At 41.6% G+C, this 18,229-nt stretch overlaps 1 protein-coding gene across 2 annotated transcripts; it reads right to left on the reverse strand.

Moving 5' to 3' along the window:
- Positions 1-1,033: 1,033 nt before the first annotated feature.
- Positions 1,034-17,329, reverse strand: rb1cc1 (RB1-inducible coiled-coil 1). Of its 2 annotated transcripts, none has more exons than XM_061840400.1 (23): positions 17,185-17,329; positions 14,325-14,448; positions 13,651-13,777; positions 13,070-13,240; positions 11,633-11,835; positions 10,826-11,222; positions 10,579-10,749; positions 9,839-10,023; positions 9,486-9,672; positions 9,324-9,405; positions 9,183-9,247; positions 8,994-9,097; positions 8,779-8,905; positions 6,709-8,585; positions 6,439-6,619; positions 5,284-5,392; positions 4,962-5,208; positions 4,800-4,851; positions 3,518-3,565; positions 3,260-3,318; positions 2,999-3,126; positions 2,808-2,878; positions 1,034-1,972 (listed from the first exon to the last, which is right to left on the reverse strand). In XM_061840400.1, the coding sequence occupies exons 2-23, from the start codon at positions 14,393-14,395 to the stop codon at positions 1,895-1,897; spliced, it is 4,740 nt and encodes a 1,579-aa protein (XP_061696384.1). In that variant the 5' UTR covers positions 14,396-14,448; positions 17,185-17,329; the 3' UTR covers positions 1,034-1,894. The 2 variants fall into 2 exon arrangements, with proteins under 2 accessions (XP_061696384.1, XP_061696383.1); XM_061840399.1 differs by lacking the exon at positions 17,185-17,329 and adding an exon at positions 15,140-15,836.
- Between the last annotated feature and the right edge of the window lie 900 nt (positions 17,330-18,229).

Below are 18,229 nucleotides of genomic sequence, written 5' to 3' on the forward strand. Positions count from 1 at the left end.
AATTTGTTATTGTATGTGCCCCCCAAAGTCGCTAATATTTTATTTCCTCGGCGCTTTGTGAGTGCGTTCCAAAGTCAAATTAAGATCCGTGCGGGCATTCATTCACGTGAAAGGAGTGATGGTGCAGCAGCTTGAGAAAAACGGAGGAAAAAAAAAGGGTTTAAGTTGATAAAACGGCGTGACTTATGCGAATGAAAATGCAGTAACCGGTGCGTCTCATTGTCGAATTGCTGTCAACGTGGAATTAAATCATGCCAATTATGTGAAAGTCAAAAAGGAGTGTTAGAGCTTGTGGGGGGGAGTTAACTTTACTTAAGCAGTCGTTTAAGGTTCCGCTAGTGTATCCCAAAGTCAAATCTGAATCAATTTGGAATAAGCTTATTGCAATTAAACGAAAGGGAAAACGGTGCAGCGGCTTAGCAAAAATCAAAATCAAATGAAACAGCAGTCCTGTGTGTGTACCGAAACAAGATAAAATTGCACTAAATTTTGAAGAAGCCAACTTCAGTTGCGTTCACAGCTAATGAATCTCGGTGAAGCAGATGGAGAAAAATTAAGTTTAAAAACAATTACAACTGAAAACCTAACTTCCACCGCGTAAAACGCAGCGCATTAAAACTTGCGGAAGTGTGTGCCAAAGTAAAATTGCCGTCAATCTGGAAAAAGCCAACTTCGCTTAAGTTCAAAGTAATGGAGCGAGTGATGGTGCAGTTGGAGCAGTAAAAGAGTAACAGAAAGAAAAAAAAAATCCCCTACAAGTGTAAGTTTGTGTGAGTGTATCCCAAATTTAACGTGCGATCAATTTGGAACGTACAGCGGTAACGAAAGTGGCCATTGCATATTCCGTGTCGATATGGTCAGGTTAAAATTGAGCTACGGAGCAGAAGGGTATAGATTTTTTTTTTAGTTATTTTTTTTGCTAAGCTAACATGAGTTATGTGTTTTTTGTTTTTTTTTAAACTGTGAGTGCCAAATCTCAAGCGCAATCAATTTGGATTTCACCACATACAATAAGGTAAACGCAGTGAAAATGTGTATTTGAGATCCATCCTTTATTGTTTCAAAGATTCTTTTGCAATACAGTCATTTTCTTCTTATGACACGTGAGATCCGATGGGCAATGTACAGATGTCGTCTCGTCATGAAACACGCTCACAGCGTTCCTTTCTACCGGAAAGTTTGTGCATGATTATCGACGGAATAATCATCACACAAAGCGCAGTTGTTTCCCAAAAAAAAAAAAAAAAAAAGCATCTTTTGTTTTTATTTTATCTTCCTTGGTTTTCAAAGTGCATTTTCAGGATTGCAAAGGTAACTCCTTTGTCCCCCACTCAGCCATAATAATAATTATAATAATGTACATGTCAGTATTCACAAGAGGGCCTGACTGCTTTGCTGTGAGGGACAACTACATTTTCCCATTACGACACTTATTTAGGTATGTCAAAAAAAAAAAAAATGAATCTGCATGCCATGTACATACCTCCATAAACAAACGTGTCTATATATATATATATAATTTTTTTTTTTTCTGTAGTATTTAATCGTTTTGATAATGACAACAGTATTTTCCACAAAAGGACAAATGCTGATAATGCTGAAAACTAATGCTGTTTACATTTTGTTCTGTTTTTACACACAGGTCATACGGCTTAATGCCATAGTGTATTGGGCAACGCCCTAAATAAATCATGTTAATAGCATTTGGTCCACAAAACCAAATTTAGCTTAAAAAGAAAAAAAAGGTAGCAGGTGAGTGTTTTCAACTTGAAAATTGCATGATGCAGAGTTCTTTGTTTTTCTTCTTTTTTTTAAATAAAGTTCTTTCAAGTGAAATGTTATGTCTTGGGGGGTAAGGGGGTGTAGATCATTTCTACATTTTATGACTTGGGTATTATACTCTTCTGTTCCACGGAACAGCTTTGACTCTGTAGAATTTGGTTCCTAGAGGAACCTTGAACCTGTTCTGGGCCTGGTAAGAGAACACAGGGAGAGCTTTTGTGAGCCTCAATGCGGGTAGAAAAAAAAAAAAATAAAAGGAACTAAATAATAAAAGACAACGGCTGTGTTCAGAAACATTGACATGTTCCTCCCTAATCCAAAATATTTTTTTTGTATAGCAGATTATATAGTTCTTTTCGTTTTTAACACTACTTGCGCATGCTATTATTAATTACACCATTACGTTGTACCAGATCAACTTTGAGCTGATATGCCTTCAGTAATAAATATTGAACATATTCAACAATTATAAAACCGTTATTTTATTTTAAGATGAGTTTAGCTCACAGAATTAACGCAAACAAAGCACTTAACGTCCATCAATGTTGTAGTGTCTTGCTTAATTTATTTAGACACCGTCTCGGTGCCACAACACATTAAACAATACCCTGAAACGGGAAATATATTTTTTTGTATTGGAGCAATATAGCATTGGATGTAACTGCTCATTGCTTCTCAATTTTGCGGAACTTCATCATTACACATTTGAACAACACTAAAATGGAATATATATGTGTAAATATACATCTATATACACACACCCAAACACCCAGATTTTATAGATATATGTAAAATGCATTCAAATGCACTATACTGCATAGGGAGTGATTCCGAACACAGAGCATCAAAACAGATTGATAAAATGGGTGTTTTATTAATAATTTATTATTATTTTGTATTATTTTATTACTTCATTATGAATTTATTACTTTATGTACGCCATGTAGAGCACCAAAACAGATGGATAATATTAATCCCCAAATATCCACCTTAAACACTGGGCTCGTTATATTGTTATTAAATACCTTTTTAGCCTGGCAATACTCCTTCTCCATTACTTTTCCGAGCACCCACGGCCGCCTTGACGTCCCTGAGGCTACACAACCAAAACATAGATGTTTGTTCAACACACGTATTTATGTGTAAAAAAAAAAAAAAAACATTTTTAAAAACTGTTTTAGCTGGGAAAAAAAAGAAACAAAGCTTCCTCTCTAACCCGGTTTGAGGTCCAGCGCAGTGAGCGACTCCGAGTGCAGGAAGTAGAGAGTCGGGCCAACGGTGAACAACACGTAGTTGTCGTGTCTTTCATCCAGGATGATGAGCACCAAATCGCCTACCTGAAAACTGACGCGGGCAAACACAAAAAGGCATTAAGCCAGTTATGGAATTAAGCGCATAATGGTGGGGTTACTCTCCACTTTTAGGTAAATCAAAAAGCCGTCTGCATTTGCTTGTGTGAAAACATCTGTCCACTTACTCTCTAATGGCGATTTTATCAGAATGCCGTGAGGACACTGAAGACATGCTTTGAGACATCTAAAAAAAAAAACAGCAATGTCACTTGTGTAAAACAATGTCTCGATATCTGTATTTTTGTTGAGTTTTCTTTTTTTTTTTTTTTATCCCATTCCGTTTATTGGCAACAAACTGTCTGCCGGTTGGATCAAGATAATACTCTTTGATGCTACTGCCACCTAGTGGAACAGCTCGGGAATAGCAGCAATTGTGGACTGACCAGTCTTTGACTGAGGCGCTTGTTCTCTTCCTCCTTCATGTGCAACGTCTGGGAAAAAAAAAAAAAAAAAATCATTGATGAACTTGCATAGCCCACACAAAAAAAGGCAGTTAACTATGCATCTTTGTCTTTCCACCGAGCAGCAAACTTTGGGTTCAGTGGCCTGACGAAGTTTTTTCGCATTTCCATCACCGCAAGTTGAATGGACTATCAACCTGTCACTTTTGGAAGTAGTGTCACGTGATTGTTTTTTTTAAACTGAAAAGTGTGGTCACCCAAATGGCCTGACCAAAAACCTTCAGCTTGGCTGGACAAAATACACACTTATGACATGTACAGGTTGAAATCGTCATTATGGGAATTTTCCACACCTCTGACTTGACTTTAGGGGTGAAACAAGCTCTTGAGTTTTTCAAGCAAAACAAATACAAAAAAATGATCCACAATTTCCCCAGCTTTGGGGAAGCGCTTATTCAACTGTGAAGCCCAAGGGACGCACAGGCGCAATGTGCTTACGTAACCTATGCGAGGGAAGGAAGCGACGTGAACTTATTTGATTCATGGAGCAGAATGATGATAATATCAGAGAAAACTGTAGAAAAAATAATGATGAAAGTGTAGGAGCATTTCAGATCAGCAAGGTGAACACCTTACAGATGATAGGAACTAAGCCCTGCCAAGAATATTAAAAAAAAAAAAAACACAAGTACAATCAATCCCTACCCAAAAAGCTTTGTAACTGCCAATAGATAACACAAAATGGCAGCAAAGCATTTTTTCCCCCTAATAACTCGGCCTGACAAAATTAAGCCTCTCCCCTCAGTCCAACTTAGTATGGCACCAAAGCAATACATACATTTTTTTCTTTTTAATGAACAACAGAGGATGGTTTTGAATAAGAAAAAAAATCTGACAATAGGCGAATTTCCGAATGCCGGTCTGCAAACCTGCAAGAGGCTCACTGCAGTCTGAACTTGTAAGTTCATTGATACTTAAGAACAGTGATCAATGAAAACTGTTTAAAGTCGAATGAAGGATTTTGTAAGGCGGTAGCAAAACCAGAAGGAAAATCACAAGACGGTGATTATCCTCCATTGTAGTTCATCTGTTTACTGTGTGGCCTCTTTGTTGGATTACACTCGCTCACTGCCATCACACCACAATTTTGGTGAAGGTAGCGGCTGAAAACGTAGCAACAGGAGCCAGATCAGGATTTACCGTTCCAAAGTGAACTGTGAACCATTCGGTGGAGGTTTGGCAAACGCATAGTGTGTGTAAATACCCTCTCAAGTAAGAGGATCCTCTGCTTTTCCTCTGACATCAGGATGGTATCACTACACAAAAACAAAGAGAACCATTCAGCTACACGGACAAAACTGTACGGTAATTACTAATGTTTATGTTAACAAAGCTATTTTGGTTAGTATTTAAATGGGATGCTCACTGGACTGTCACCATGCTGGCCTCCACTGCAGAGTCGACAAATTCGTCGTCCCACAAGGTGGCCAGTCTGTCGGTGTCGGCCAGGAGCTCGGATGAACACGCTCCGGCGACCTCGTGTGCCGAGGGGTGGGTGGTGAAGATGGCTGAGGAAACTAGAGTGGTGCTGCGCAGGTGGTTCAGCTCCTCTTCCAGGTGCTTCTTCTCCTGCATCACGCTGGCTCGGTCCTCAGAGAGGGTCTCTATCAGAGCTGGACGCGCAAACAATGTTGTTGTCAGCCGGTGCTTTTCATGTCAAACACAACAGAACATTAGAGGCTCTCAACCTTTGTCCTTTTCCTGCTGTTGAGTGACGTTCTGCAGCTTGTCTGTGAGCTCACTGATGATCTGCTCCTTCTTCAGCCTTTCGCGCGTCACAACAGTGTTAAAGTTTGTCTAAGGAAAGACACCAAGACTTGAGACATAAGAACTTGTTGTTTATCCGCACGGAACTACAAATACCTTGGAAGGAAGTGCCGTTCAATCATTGGGGAGGTGGCACGTGACAAAAAAATGCAATGCTCTCACATGAAGACTAAGTTACACACATATTTCCACCTTACTATGTAATAGCTTTTCCCCTTTCTTTCAAAACCAAGCAAAAAAAATAAATAGCACCTAGACATACAGGAAGGATGACAGATTTTTGCTTGCTAAAATGTGTTTGGCGATAGATCCATCTGCAACAAGCACATTTTACATTCTGAAAAAAATATACCGTAAATTCCGGACTGTAAGCTGCGACTTTTGTCACACGCTTTCAACCCTGCGGCTTATGCATTGATGCGGCAAATTTATGGATTTTTTTTTTTCTAGTGGCTGCCAGGGGCACTCGAGCAGAAAAGGTAAGAGTGAGACGGGTGGAATATATGTGTCAAGGAAGACGCAAGTTTAATGTAACTTTGCGCTTTGTGCGTGAATAAAATTAGCATGAATGGACCCTCATCATTGAAAATGCAAGAAGAAATGCATATGACGCAGCCTTGGATTTAAAAGCAATCGAGCTGGCCGATACAGAAGCAAACAGAGCAGCTGCATGTAAACTTGGCTTGAATGAACCGATGGTGAGACGCTGGAAACGGCAGCGGGAAGAACTGGAGCAATGGAAAAGACGAAAAAAATGCTTTCAGAAGTAATAAAAGTAGGCAGCCTGAACCGTGTTGCTGCCGCGTCTCAGTGACTTTTACTGGTATGTTTTTGTACCGTCTTTCTTTGTAAATATCTCATGTTTCAATGTGGGCACATGCGGCTGATAGACAGGTGCGACTTATGTATGTACAAAATGTTTTTTCCTTTAAAAATGTACTGGGTGAGGCTTATTATCAGGTGTGGCTTATAGCCCAGAAATGATGCTACATCTCCTTTGACAAGACTTCTTGTAAATCTTTGATGAATTGGGCAAATCAATGCAAACTGTAGTAGCAATACTCAGAGTAAAAAACCTGTTGTTCCGCAATCAAGGAGGTCTTGAGGTTCTGGATCTCCTCATTCTTCCTCCTCTCCAGGAGCTCCAGCTGGGTCTGCAGGGAAGTTCTCTCCTGCTGCAGGCGCTCCTGTAGAGCCGAGTCCAGAGAAAGAGGTGCATCTGTGCGGCTCTCGGTGCACATGGGTAGCCCTGTGTCACTGAAAAAGCACAGTGTCCAATTTTATTTCACAAAAAAGTGAATTGGGTCCTTAAAATGTTCAAGTAGTTAGTTTGTTAGAACATTTACCTCCACGACGGCCTTTCTCTAAGCTCGTTTTCAAGTTGTTGAATCCTGTCTGACAGTGTCTTTTCCATCTCCTCATTTTTCAGCTGCAGCTCCTTCAAAGCCTCGGCTGAGCCGTCCTCCTCTAGTCTTTGACTTAGAAGCTTGTTTTCTGCCTGCAAATTACCGCTTAGAGTCCTCAACTCTTGCTCCACTTCTTGAAAATTCCTCAACTGCCGTTCCTTTTCTTCATTTAGAGCAGACACCTGCTGGTCCAATTCTCTTTTGAGGTTCTGCAGCTCCTCGGCTTGGCTCCTGTCGGCATCCCGAGCCTGTTGCTGCAGGGAGGAAAGCTCGCTTTGCAAAAGCGCTGTCTCCTTCTCGTGTCTGTCCACCAGCTCCGATATACAGTGGTCTTTCTCATTTTTCAAGAGGCTCTTCAGCTCGGCTCGGTCCGTCTCGTGCTCCTCATTTTTCACCTGCAGCTCTTGTTTGGTCTTTGCGAGCTCTTCTTTGAGGACTCGCGTCTCCGCCGCTACCAGGGAGCTCACTGCCTCGGCCTGCTGCGTTTTTGTCTCCTCCAGGAGGGCCCTCGCTTCGTCTAATTCTGCTTCTTTGAGGGTCAGCTCCATCTCCACTTTGCAACGCAGTTCTATAAGATCGGAAACGTGAGCCTCCAGGTCTTTTATTTGAAGATTTTTTTCTTTGAGAGCAGTGTTATGTTGTTCTGTTATCGCCTTGATCTTGGCCGTGTTGTCAGCCGCAATGTCTTCCAAAGCCTCCTGATGATCCTCTTTGAGGCTACCCAGTTCTGCTGTATGTTCCACCTTCATTCTATCTTCAAGCTCCTTCAACTGAACTTGGGCCTCAGCCTCCAACTCCTGCCTGATCTTTTGCTGGCCACGTTCAATCTCAAAATGCAAATTCTCCAGCTGGCTTTTCAGAGAGTCTCTGCAAGCCAATAGCTTCTCGAGCTCGGCTGCTCGATCGCTGATCACCTGGTCCGACTTCTTGATCTTCTCTCTCAGACTCCTCTCCGTTTCCAGCCAAAGCGCCTTGTCGCCCTCCAGCTGGGTGAGTTCTTTTTCTTTGCGCTCCATCAGCCCCTCGAGGTCCAGCATGGCTCGTTGCACGTCTCGCACGATGCTCTGGTTGACTTGGTTGTCCTCTGTCAGCGAGCGAACTTGCTTTTCATATGCTTGCCGAACAGCGACCAGCTCGCTCTGGTGCTGCTCTTTAAGCTCCAGTTCATGCGCCCGGCAGATGTTGTCCAGCAAGCCACAGACCTCTGTGCTTACACTCCTCAGGGACAAGCCAAAGTCATTCTGTTCTTTCAAGACCTGACTTCGGAATCGACACAAGTCGTCCTTTACACACCTCAAGTTGGAATTGGACTCCTCTGCAGCTAATCGATAGTTGTCCATCGCTTGGCGGAGCGCGGCGATTCTGGAGTTCTCCCTCTCTAGTGTTGTGGTGTCCTGCATGCGCTTGTTGTCGATGGCATTGATGACGGATGAATACAAAGATTCCACCATCATTTCAGGGCTGGTCGGGTCACTGATAGGGTTTGGGGAGGTTAGGGTCTCCTCGATCACAAACTCGTTGACGGCGGACATGAAGTCGGACTCGGGGCTCTCCGCCAGGGAATCCAGGTCGAGGGAGCCAGGTTGCATGACGGGATCCATGTTGGGGTGGCCAATGGTTTCAAAGTCAAACGTCTGTGCGTCGATGCTGTCTGGTGAAAGGTCTTCTAAAGGGGCGGGAACGTGGAGGGGATGGGAGCTCGCTCCTTGAAGGCTGAAAGAGGCGAGCGCTTTGGAGGCTGCGGCCAGCCCAGGTGGGCTCTCTGCGGACTGAGGCGTCGACACGGTGGACTTGTGCTGGCTTTGGCTACATGATGCCTTGAAAGAAAAAAAAAAAAAAAACACGGGAAAGACAAATGTGATGGATGAAAAGAGAAACACAGAACTTAAAGCCCCATGTCTTCACTTCCTGTGCGTCCCAACACATCTGTACGTAATCCGTTTTATTTTACATCATCAGTTTGCATGGTGAATAATGAAAGTAAATTATCTTTGACAAATGTGGATTTACCCTTTGCTCGCTCAGGAGGTTCGTGATCGTTTGAGACATCTCGTCCAAACTCTGGGCAGCTTGGACCAGCTGATGGAGCTTCTCCACGTGCCGATTCAAGGGCTCAAAGTCACACATTGTCGGCACCCTACAAAGACAGAGATTATTATAGGATGGATTTGAAAAATATTGGAGCTGAATTAAAATTTCACAACTGTACTGCCACGCAAACTTACATGAGGAAAGGCTGCACCTCCGAGGGACAACACGACTTCAAGTATTGCAAGTCATCGAGGGAGATGTCTGGAAGTTCGTCGTCAAATCTTCGAGGTTTCCGCGTCTGAACAGTCAAAACAAGAGTAAATAAATTGGATGAATAAAATCGGGTCAAAATGATTTTACTTGAGAAGATCAAATTGCCTTACGCAAAATGATGTGGGAGGCCACGCATCAAGCCCTTGAAACAAGCGATTTCTGAGGAAGGACTTTCCTGAAAAAGACGTTTGAGTCATGATCTCGTGTGACATCGACAAGTAACAGTTGTCAGCAGCATTGTTTTCCCTTACTGAAGAGTTTCCCGAATGTCTCCCTTTTGAATTTCTCAGCCTCATACAGTTGTTTGCCATCTTTCACAAGTGCATAAGCCCACTTTGGAGAACAAAAACAATTGGCAGTTTGTGTAGCCAAACACAACACAAAGAAACAACGCGACAGACGAGACCACGGACCTCTCGGTAGTGCCGCACGAACATTTTCCTACGGACGACTTCCACCACCGCCAAGCAGTACATCTGGGGCACCGTACCGAGGGCTTCCACCACGCGCACCCTTTCCGCGAGCTCGGTGACGAGCCGGAGGAGAGCTTGAAGCTTCTCACCATCCTGGTCTGCATGGAGCATCACGTAGCAGCACCATCTGGTGCAAAGATTAAACCAAAGCAGAGCAAATGTATTTGTATCGCGCATTTCATACACAAGATGTGGTTTACATGATTAAAAACATTTAAATACCAAGAAATAAAAGATTTAAAAGACAAAATGAACAAGAAATGAAAAGCAGTCAACTGCCACGTAGACATTACTTGAGTCGAACTTGAAGGTTGTTTGCAAGTTCCTGTTTGGCAGTGGTGCACTTCTTTTTGATGTCAAGCAGCTTCCTGTGGTTGTTCAACATGATCATCAACTGGTTGGTGTGACTCAGACACAAGTCGGGCAGAACAGATGTGTCCTTCAGGTTTTCAGCCCGCTTCTGATTGGCTAAAAATCCCTACAAGAGACCCAAGTAAACAAGTGATACAATACACTCGATGACAACGTTTTTGGAGTGGCTTAACTACCGTAATTTCCGGCCTATAAGCTGCAACTTTTCCACACGCTTTCAACCCTGCGGTTTATGTGGTGATGCGGCTTAATTGTGGATTTTTCTCCTAACGGCCGCAAGGGGGCACTCCATCGGAAAAGTGACACCAGTGGAATATATGTGCCTAGGAAGTGACTTTTACCGCTCCAGCCCTGTTAGCGCGGCGCTAGCATTAAACTCTGTGTGTACCATCTTTCTTGGTAAACATCTCGTTTCAATATTGGTTTCAATGTGGGCACTTGCGACTTTTACACAGCTGCGGCCTATGTATGTACCAAATGGTATTTCCTTTACAAATCTACTGGGTGAGGCTTATAACCAGGTGCGCGCTGTAGGCCGGGAATTACGGTAAGTCCCCATATTATTTTTCAATATTTAGTTTTGACTTTAAAAGACAAACAGGTTGACATGTCAACGGCTGCGTTTAGAGGTTAACAGTCGTTGATTGGACGCTTTTCATACCTGAGCAAGTTCTTTTTGTTCATTGACCAGCTTCTTGCAGCTCGCAATCATCTGGTCGAGAGCATACAACCGGTCCTCCAGCCCTTTGATGGCTTTCATGTTTTGATTATCCAGCTTGGCGATAGTGTCGCGGCAGTCTGCCAGGAAGGGTTGAATGATCCGTGGGTCAAGCTGTAGAAAACAATGATGTGATTATATTTCTACAATGTGCATTTATGATTACTTCTTTTTTTAATGAACGGCTCACCCTGTTGATGGAATCAAAGCATTTCCTTACAACCGACTCTACATCGTTAGGTCGATCCTGCACATTGATCCAGTCCAAGAGCGTGACATTGAATTGGGGCCCATAGCCGAGCGTGGGGATGTCTTCGCCCAGCAGCGTGGCCCTAAGTCCTCCGCTGCCCGCCATGTCCTGTTCACCAGCACTTCCGCACCTTGACGTTTCTGTAGAACCTGGTACCTTGCGGCCCTGCTGTATATCGGGAACACATAACACCGAGTCTGTGGATTTTTCTTCTTCGGTCTTGTCAGAATTTTTCTCCTGGGTGGAGGGAGACTTCTTCATGTGCTCTCTGTGACTTTGTCTCGTCAAACACTCCAGCAGAGGGATCCTGGCCATCACAGAGACTGCTGTCCCAAGCCTGTAACAATTCCAAATCATTAAGGAAATTAAATTAAAGAAGGACAACCACAGAACCCGAAATGGTAGCGAAACAGTAAAACAGGTCCTGGATGAGTACAATAGGCCTTAAGCGATAATGCAAGCACATCTCAATAAATTAGTATATTGTAAGAAAATTCATTTCATTTTTCCAATTCATTTTCACTCATTATACAGATTAATTAAACAGAGGAAAATACTTTGAGAAATCAAATTCCGATCCAATTTCTTTATTTTAAATAAAATTTTAACAGTTTCAGATCAAATTTGGATGTTTCCTCTTTAATATTCAATTTTCTTGTGATGGTAAATTTTGAGTTAATATTACCTGTAAGCCATAGGAATAAAAATGATCAGTTTCAAACTGGGTCACTGAGTTGCGAAACTTACTTTGTGAGTTTAAACTTAATTTCGTCCAGGTCGTGCTGGTATGTCGAGTACGCAGTGTCGAATTTCAACAGTAGCTTCTGATAAGACAGCGTGCAGTCGTCCAGGTTGGCCATGATGGCGGCCCATCCTTGGTGCTGGAGGTGTTCATCATGAACCAAGCGTTCACAGAACGAACTAAGCTTATTGGCAACTTCAAACATTTCCTGGACAGCAAGCAGAACAGCACACCATGTCAGTAACTAGAACATCAACGATTCAGCTCATTTTCTATTTGAAACCTGAAAAGAATGGTTGTCAAAGGCCGCAGCGTATCCCACCTTTCCACATACTTTGTTTTAATGTTTACATACCATGAAATTGGATTACTTAACAGAGCAATCAAGTTATACGGATGATGAGTCCCACCCCAAGAACACCATCCCTACTGTGAAGCATGGGGTTGGTAACATTATGCTTTGCAAGTGTTTTTCTGCACATGGGACACGACGACTGCACTGTATTAAGGACAAGATGAGCACGGCCATGTATTGTGAGATTTTGGGGAACAACCTATTTCCCTCAGTTTGAGCATTGAAGATGGGTCGTGGCTGGGTCTTTCAACATGACAATGAACCGAAGCACACAGCCAGGAAAACCAAGAAGTGGCTCGGTGAGAACCATATCAAGGTTCTGCCGTGCACTCGCCAGTCTCCAGACCTAAACCCAATAGAAAATATTTGGAGGGAGCTGAATCTCTGTGTTTCTCAGTGACAGCCCAGAAACCTGTCTGATCTAGAGAAGATCTGTGTGGAGGACAGGGCCAAAATCCCTCCTGCAGTGTGTGCCACCTGGTGAGCAACTAAAGGTAATGTTTGACCTCTGTAACTGCAAACAAAGGCTACTGTACCAAATATAAATATTTGTTTTCTCCAGTGTTCAAAAATGTATTTGTAGCTGCATCACACAAATAAATTGTTAAAAAAAAATCATACATTGTGAATTCTGGATTTTTCTTTTTAGATTCTCTGTCTCACAGTAGACATACACCTACGATGAAAATTTCAGACCACTCCATGATTCCTAAGTGGGAGAACTTGCAATATAGCAGGGTGTTCAAATAATTATTTTCTTCACTGTACATGGTACCAAACAAGTTCACTTCACGCCTTTTTAAGTTATTCTTGTAAATTAGAATCAGGGCACAGAATTTGACAAAATAGACTTATGAATGAATTCATCATGGGTCAGGCTGAATGACGCGTCATGCTCAATTTATTCAGAATCTGTTCAAAACATTTGTTGAATTGATGAGAAATACCCATTCTGGCTCAAGTACTGTTATGAATAAACATAATGTGAACATGCCCCGTGTTAGACAACTTTGTATTAAGGTCTGACTAAAAGAAAAGAGACAATATCCAACATTGTTTAGAAAATGTTTTACAAATGGTCAATTACCAGCGCAAGTTGTGTTCTAGAGGCAACGGTGTGAAAGACGGCTGGCATCAGTAGCGACTCTTCCACCTTCACCTGAATCTCACTCTCAATGGAGAAGGTGGTTTTGGGGATGGTCGGATCCCGGTCAGACAAGATCATCTCCTTGTTGAACAGGAATATGGGGTTTGTTTCCTGGAGACAAATGAAAACAAATAATGACTCAACATAATGTGTGGATTTGTGCAAATTCTTACTCATTTTAATCTGTTTTCTTTGTTATACTCCTGGCAAGTTGTATTTTTATTTGTGTAATTCATTAAATGAGTCACGATTTTTTTTGTTTCTTGGCTCTGCCGTAATCATCAAAACAGAAAAAAATAAAGGCTTGAAATATTTCACTGTGTGTGTGGTGAACTAATTGAACAACGTTTCTTTCATTTTTTTTAAAACAAACTAGTGAACTAAATTGTCTTTGCCGTGAGATTGTAATTTTTTGGCACATAACTGTAGCTACTATGAAGTCGTTAGAATTGAATGGCAGGCCGTATCAAAGTAACCTTGTCCTAATAGTGGGTGTGAAAATAAAACAATTATACACTTACAGTGCCAGCACTGTAGCTGCAGACACGCCTCTCTGCTGCCATACATTCCCCTCCATTGACAACAAGGATTTGATGTTGAATTGCAATCTTATATTTAGCCTGGATGGCATGTTTAAGCTCCAGAACACTGAGGAAGCAAAAGGAAACATCAATATAGATGTGTCACAAGTAGTTAAGAAATCAAAAGCTAATCACGCATCAAATTAATCCACAACTATTGTGATAATCAATTAAACATTTGGAGACAATGTTTAAAATTGGCACGTTATAAGAGAACAATCACACTTTTTTCTATTGGTTTGGGGAACAGAAGACACTGCAGACCAAACCAGTAACTGAATCATTATCAATTTATGGTAAAAATAACACTCACTTGTTAATACAATTATGAGCATAATGGTTATTAGCTATCTAGTAACTCCCAATTGAAAAAAAAGTTGGTGAGTCCGACATCACTCCCTTTCCTGTAGATTGCTCGTCATCTTTTTTAATCAAACAAAAACAAATAACAAAAACCAATTCATAAACAGTAGTGAGAAGGGAAAAAAACTTTTGCAAATCAAGAGAACAATCAGTTTAAAAAAATATTTGATTGGGACAACCCTTGTTAGATCTGTATCAAAATAGCAATAAGACACAAGCACTTTAGGCTGCCGAGTGGCCATTTCTCTTACGTTTGGACAGCAAGATCGGTGTCAAATGTCAGCGTGCTGCCGTTGTTAACCTGGAACACATACAACTTCATGTTGAATTGACCACTGGTCTTGCCACTTGTTCATTTAGTCTCCCAAGGCCACCCTGCAAAAAGCAAACACACAAAATGAGAAACATTCTCCTGGCCGGCCCTTGCCAGTTTACAAATTCTTCTTTTCATGATCAAAGATGATAACTGTCATCTACAATACAGATCCCCATTAAATGCCAATAAATCAGAGCCTTCAATCTGCATAAAAAGCAGGTTTACTATTTCTCATAATATCTTATAAGATACTGGGCCTCCCAACATAACTCAATACGATTCACCAACAAATATTGGTAAAAAGAAATGTTATGGGCATTTAAAAAAAAATCAATCCATCGTTCATTAATCTTGTGACCCTCCAGTTTTAATAATCACTTTTAATGGTCTCAAAAGTGACAGCTGATTTGTTGTCGTCGTCCCCCCCCCCCCCCCAGTTATTGTTCGTCTGTGAAGGACCTGGCTTTGTCTCTATGCAAATGCTTCTCGAGATCACTCCTGTTCTTCTCTATAGCTAAAATGGACTTTAATGCCATCTGTTAGTGGTCAGTCTGCAACCATAGCCCAGCTAACGGCATTAAGTAGCCATGAGCATAACACAGCTGTCGCGCTAAGGCTTGGACAGCGGTCGTCGATGAAAATGTGAAAACATTTAACAGCGAAATAACCTGACACCACCGTCCATACGCGTGTATTAGTTAGTATATGACATTACATAGTGAAACAATACTCCATTATCAAATGTCTTACCTTACTTTATCGACATCTCTCGCACTTGAGCGTCCACCTTACCTAAGGCGAGTTGCTTGCTAACGAGCTAGCAACCGCGCTAGCCAGCTAGCTAAGTCGCGTTACTTTGGCATGCATAGAGCTAACTTAGCAACACTAGCTCGACGACGAGGCTAGTCGTGGGTTATTGACAGGCACGGTGAACGTGAAAAGCATTATTGTTTTAAAATAGGTCTAAATGTTACAATATCACACACGGGACGGTGTGACAAACAACGCCCAGGGAGCTTAGCTGTTGTTTATACCGAGGAGCTAACTAAGCTAACAGAAGTCGCTCGCTCTGTTTTGTTGTTGTCATCTCTTGTGGGCGGTTCGTAAACGATTTCTCTTTTTGACAGACAACGTTGCACGACTTTTCCATTCCTGCATTTAAAAGCTATAATTACTGAGAAGTAACTGAGATTATCCTAAAGCTTTCAGTAATTGGATATTGTCTGACTAAAATAAACCATGGTGTGATTTAGTTGATTGTGTAAATATATATTTTAATTTTGGCATTCGTATTCTTCATTTGTTTGAATATAAATAAAATCCACACGAGATATTTTTTTTAATTATACTAATCTTTGTCTGGGAAAAAAAAAGCTTGATCTTGAGAAACGTTGCCAAATCCTAAATTTGCTGAATCGCCAAGAAACCAAAGGCGACGTCAGTAGCCCGTTTCCAGGTGCGTTGTTGGAAAATGAAGGGAAGGGGCAAGTGTTTTGCTGAAACATGGGGAGGGGTGCGGTTAAAGTGCCCTGCAGTGACAAGGAATGAATGTCCTCTTGCAGGAATGCAACACTGAGTTTTGGTTTTACTTTGTGAAACAGCTACTGCAAGAGTATGAGTGTTTTTTTTTTTTTTTTTTTTTTTTTTTAAGCCAAATGTTATTTTTTTTCCTTAGAAATTGGCCTGTGATATTCTCATTTTTTCTCTCTTAGGGGATGGAATTAATTACAATTCTGGTGTTGTATGGTTAACATTTATTGCAACAATTATATATATTTATTGTCAGTAGATCAAAGATGTTGAGTGATATTGATGTCTCAAACTCAATTTACCTCGGGGGCCGCAGGAGGCAGAGTCTGGCTGAGGCTGGGCCGCAGCCTCGGCGCACACGGACGTGCTCAAAATCTAAATTAGAAATGTTTTAAAAAATCCAATCTTCTCAAATGTCTTCTTTATTTTTTATTTTTTTTTACACACAAAAAAAAGCTAATTGGAGGCAAGTTGTGTGCAAAACCACCAATACAACTCTCCATGGCAATGCCGGTATGACATCCATCCATCCATCCATCCATTTTCTTAGCTGCTTATCCTCACAGGGGTCGTGGGGAGTGCTGGAGCCTATCCCAGCTGTCAATGGGCAGGAGGCAGGGCACACCCTGAACTGGTTGCCAGCCGATCGCAGGGCACATGTAGACAAACAGTCGTACTCACAATCACACCTAGGGGCAATTTAGAGTTGCAGTTATTGAAAAATGTTTCTCTGCCTGCATGTAGCCCAGTCACTGTCATGCCCCTGAGAGCCATATGTCCCAACGTCAGATTCGTCATATCTGTACACAACACTGCAAAAGTGTCATTCATATAAAACTTGAGGGCGTTACTAAGATTAAAATTTCATATTAAAGTGGGAGCCACAAAATATCATCTTGTGCGCCACAAATGGCCCGCGGTCCGCCAGTTGGAGACCCCGTCTACTGCATTAGCAGCGTTGCTGAATTTGCTTCTTTGAATTTTGCTTCCCAGCCGTGTATATTTTTATTCCATAATTGTTGAAGTCAGCATTTCGCCATCATATCAGGTCAGCCATTTGCCCCAAATAAGGATGGCCCGCGGGCGACTTGAGCGAGTGTCGCTACGGTTGAAAAGAAAGCCTCACGATGGCCGTGCCAACATGATCATATGTCACACTTTACCCAGAGAATACTTGAGCTAATACTTGCATTATTTATTCATAGCACAGAGGAACACAAAAGCTGATTATACTGCAAGCTGCACGTGAAATTGATCCATCCTACCATCTTTCTTCTGTCGCGCTTGACCTTATTAGGATCCCTTTGGATGAGAGGTAGGGGAAAATCCAAGACCCCGTAGAGTATAGTCCAACAACCATTCACTCTCACCACTAATCTAATAAAAAAAAAAAAGACTTGATGGCTCATTGGCCACCAGAACTGAAGTCGCCATCCGCCATCTTGATACTCCCAAAACAACCATGTCGACCTGAGGAGCGCCAGTTTCGTGGCTGTGAACAAACATTCCACAGGTAAGTTAGAAAGATTTACTTTGACACTGTTAAAGTTTGTTTGTAAAAGTGTTTTTTTTTTAATTTTCTGATGATCTTAATTCAGTTGAACAAAATTTTGTTTGCAGTTGTTGTTATTCACTGTTCACTCTCTGCTTCACCTTTATAGGCCGACGGTTTTTCTCGAGAAAGCAATGTCGATATTTTTCACAAACTTCATCAGTGGATAACCAATAAAACAGATTTTCTGTGAATTTTGTTTGAAGAATTTCATAATACAGAACTCTGCAAATTGAATTTGATTTTCAAATGCGAGGAAACAAGTTTAAATTTTCTGTCTGAAGTAGAATGTCGCAGAGACAAAAAATGAACAACGAATTTAGCATGATTTTTCCCATTGCGAGTCCTTATTTCCAAAAATATATCGAACTGATTGACTTAAAATGTAATGTTTTTACTACAAAAAAATGCTAAGCTTTTTGATATGTTAAGATGATAGTGCGTCACAGCATATTTTGGGAAAAGTTAACATGTCATGGATATCTGGCCCTAGGTAATATGCAAGGTTTCTTGGTAGTCACGGTGTTCTATGTCTTTCCTTTGCACTTTTTTGGTTTTACCAAGTCGAATTAAAAATCCTTCATTTTACCAGAACTGAAAAAATGTCAAGTTCACACGACCAGTTTAAATTCTATATGCCAAGGAAAACCCCCTCCATAATCCAACCTTTAAATCACGTCTTCCACGCGTTTTGGGAGTACCAAGATGGCGGCCAACTGGCTTCAACCAATCGACACACTGCTTTATGTGTATGCACT

Source organism: Syngnathoides biaculeatus, chromosome 13 (assembly GCF_019802595.1).
Source record: "Syngnathoides biaculeatus isolate LvHL_M chromosome 13, ASM1980259v1, whole genome shotgun sequence".
Taxonomy (NCBI): Eukaryota; Metazoa; Chordata; class Actinopteri; order Syngnathiformes; family Syngnathidae; genus Syngnathoides; species Syngnathoides biaculeatus.

Coding starts and splice junctions, on each gene's coding strand:
- rb1cc1 (XM_061840400.1), bottom strand. CDS start 14,395: ATGAAGTTGTATGTGTTCCAGGTTAACAACGGCAGCACGCTGACATTT. Junction 13,241..13,650: donor GCAGCTACAGTGCTGGCACT/GTAAGTGTATAA, acceptor ATTTGTCTCCAG/GAAACAAACCCCATATTCCT. Junction 5,209..5,283: donor ACAGCAGGAAAAGGACAAAG/GTTGAGAGCCTC, acceptor TTGCGCGTCCAG/CTCTGATAGAGACCCTCTCT.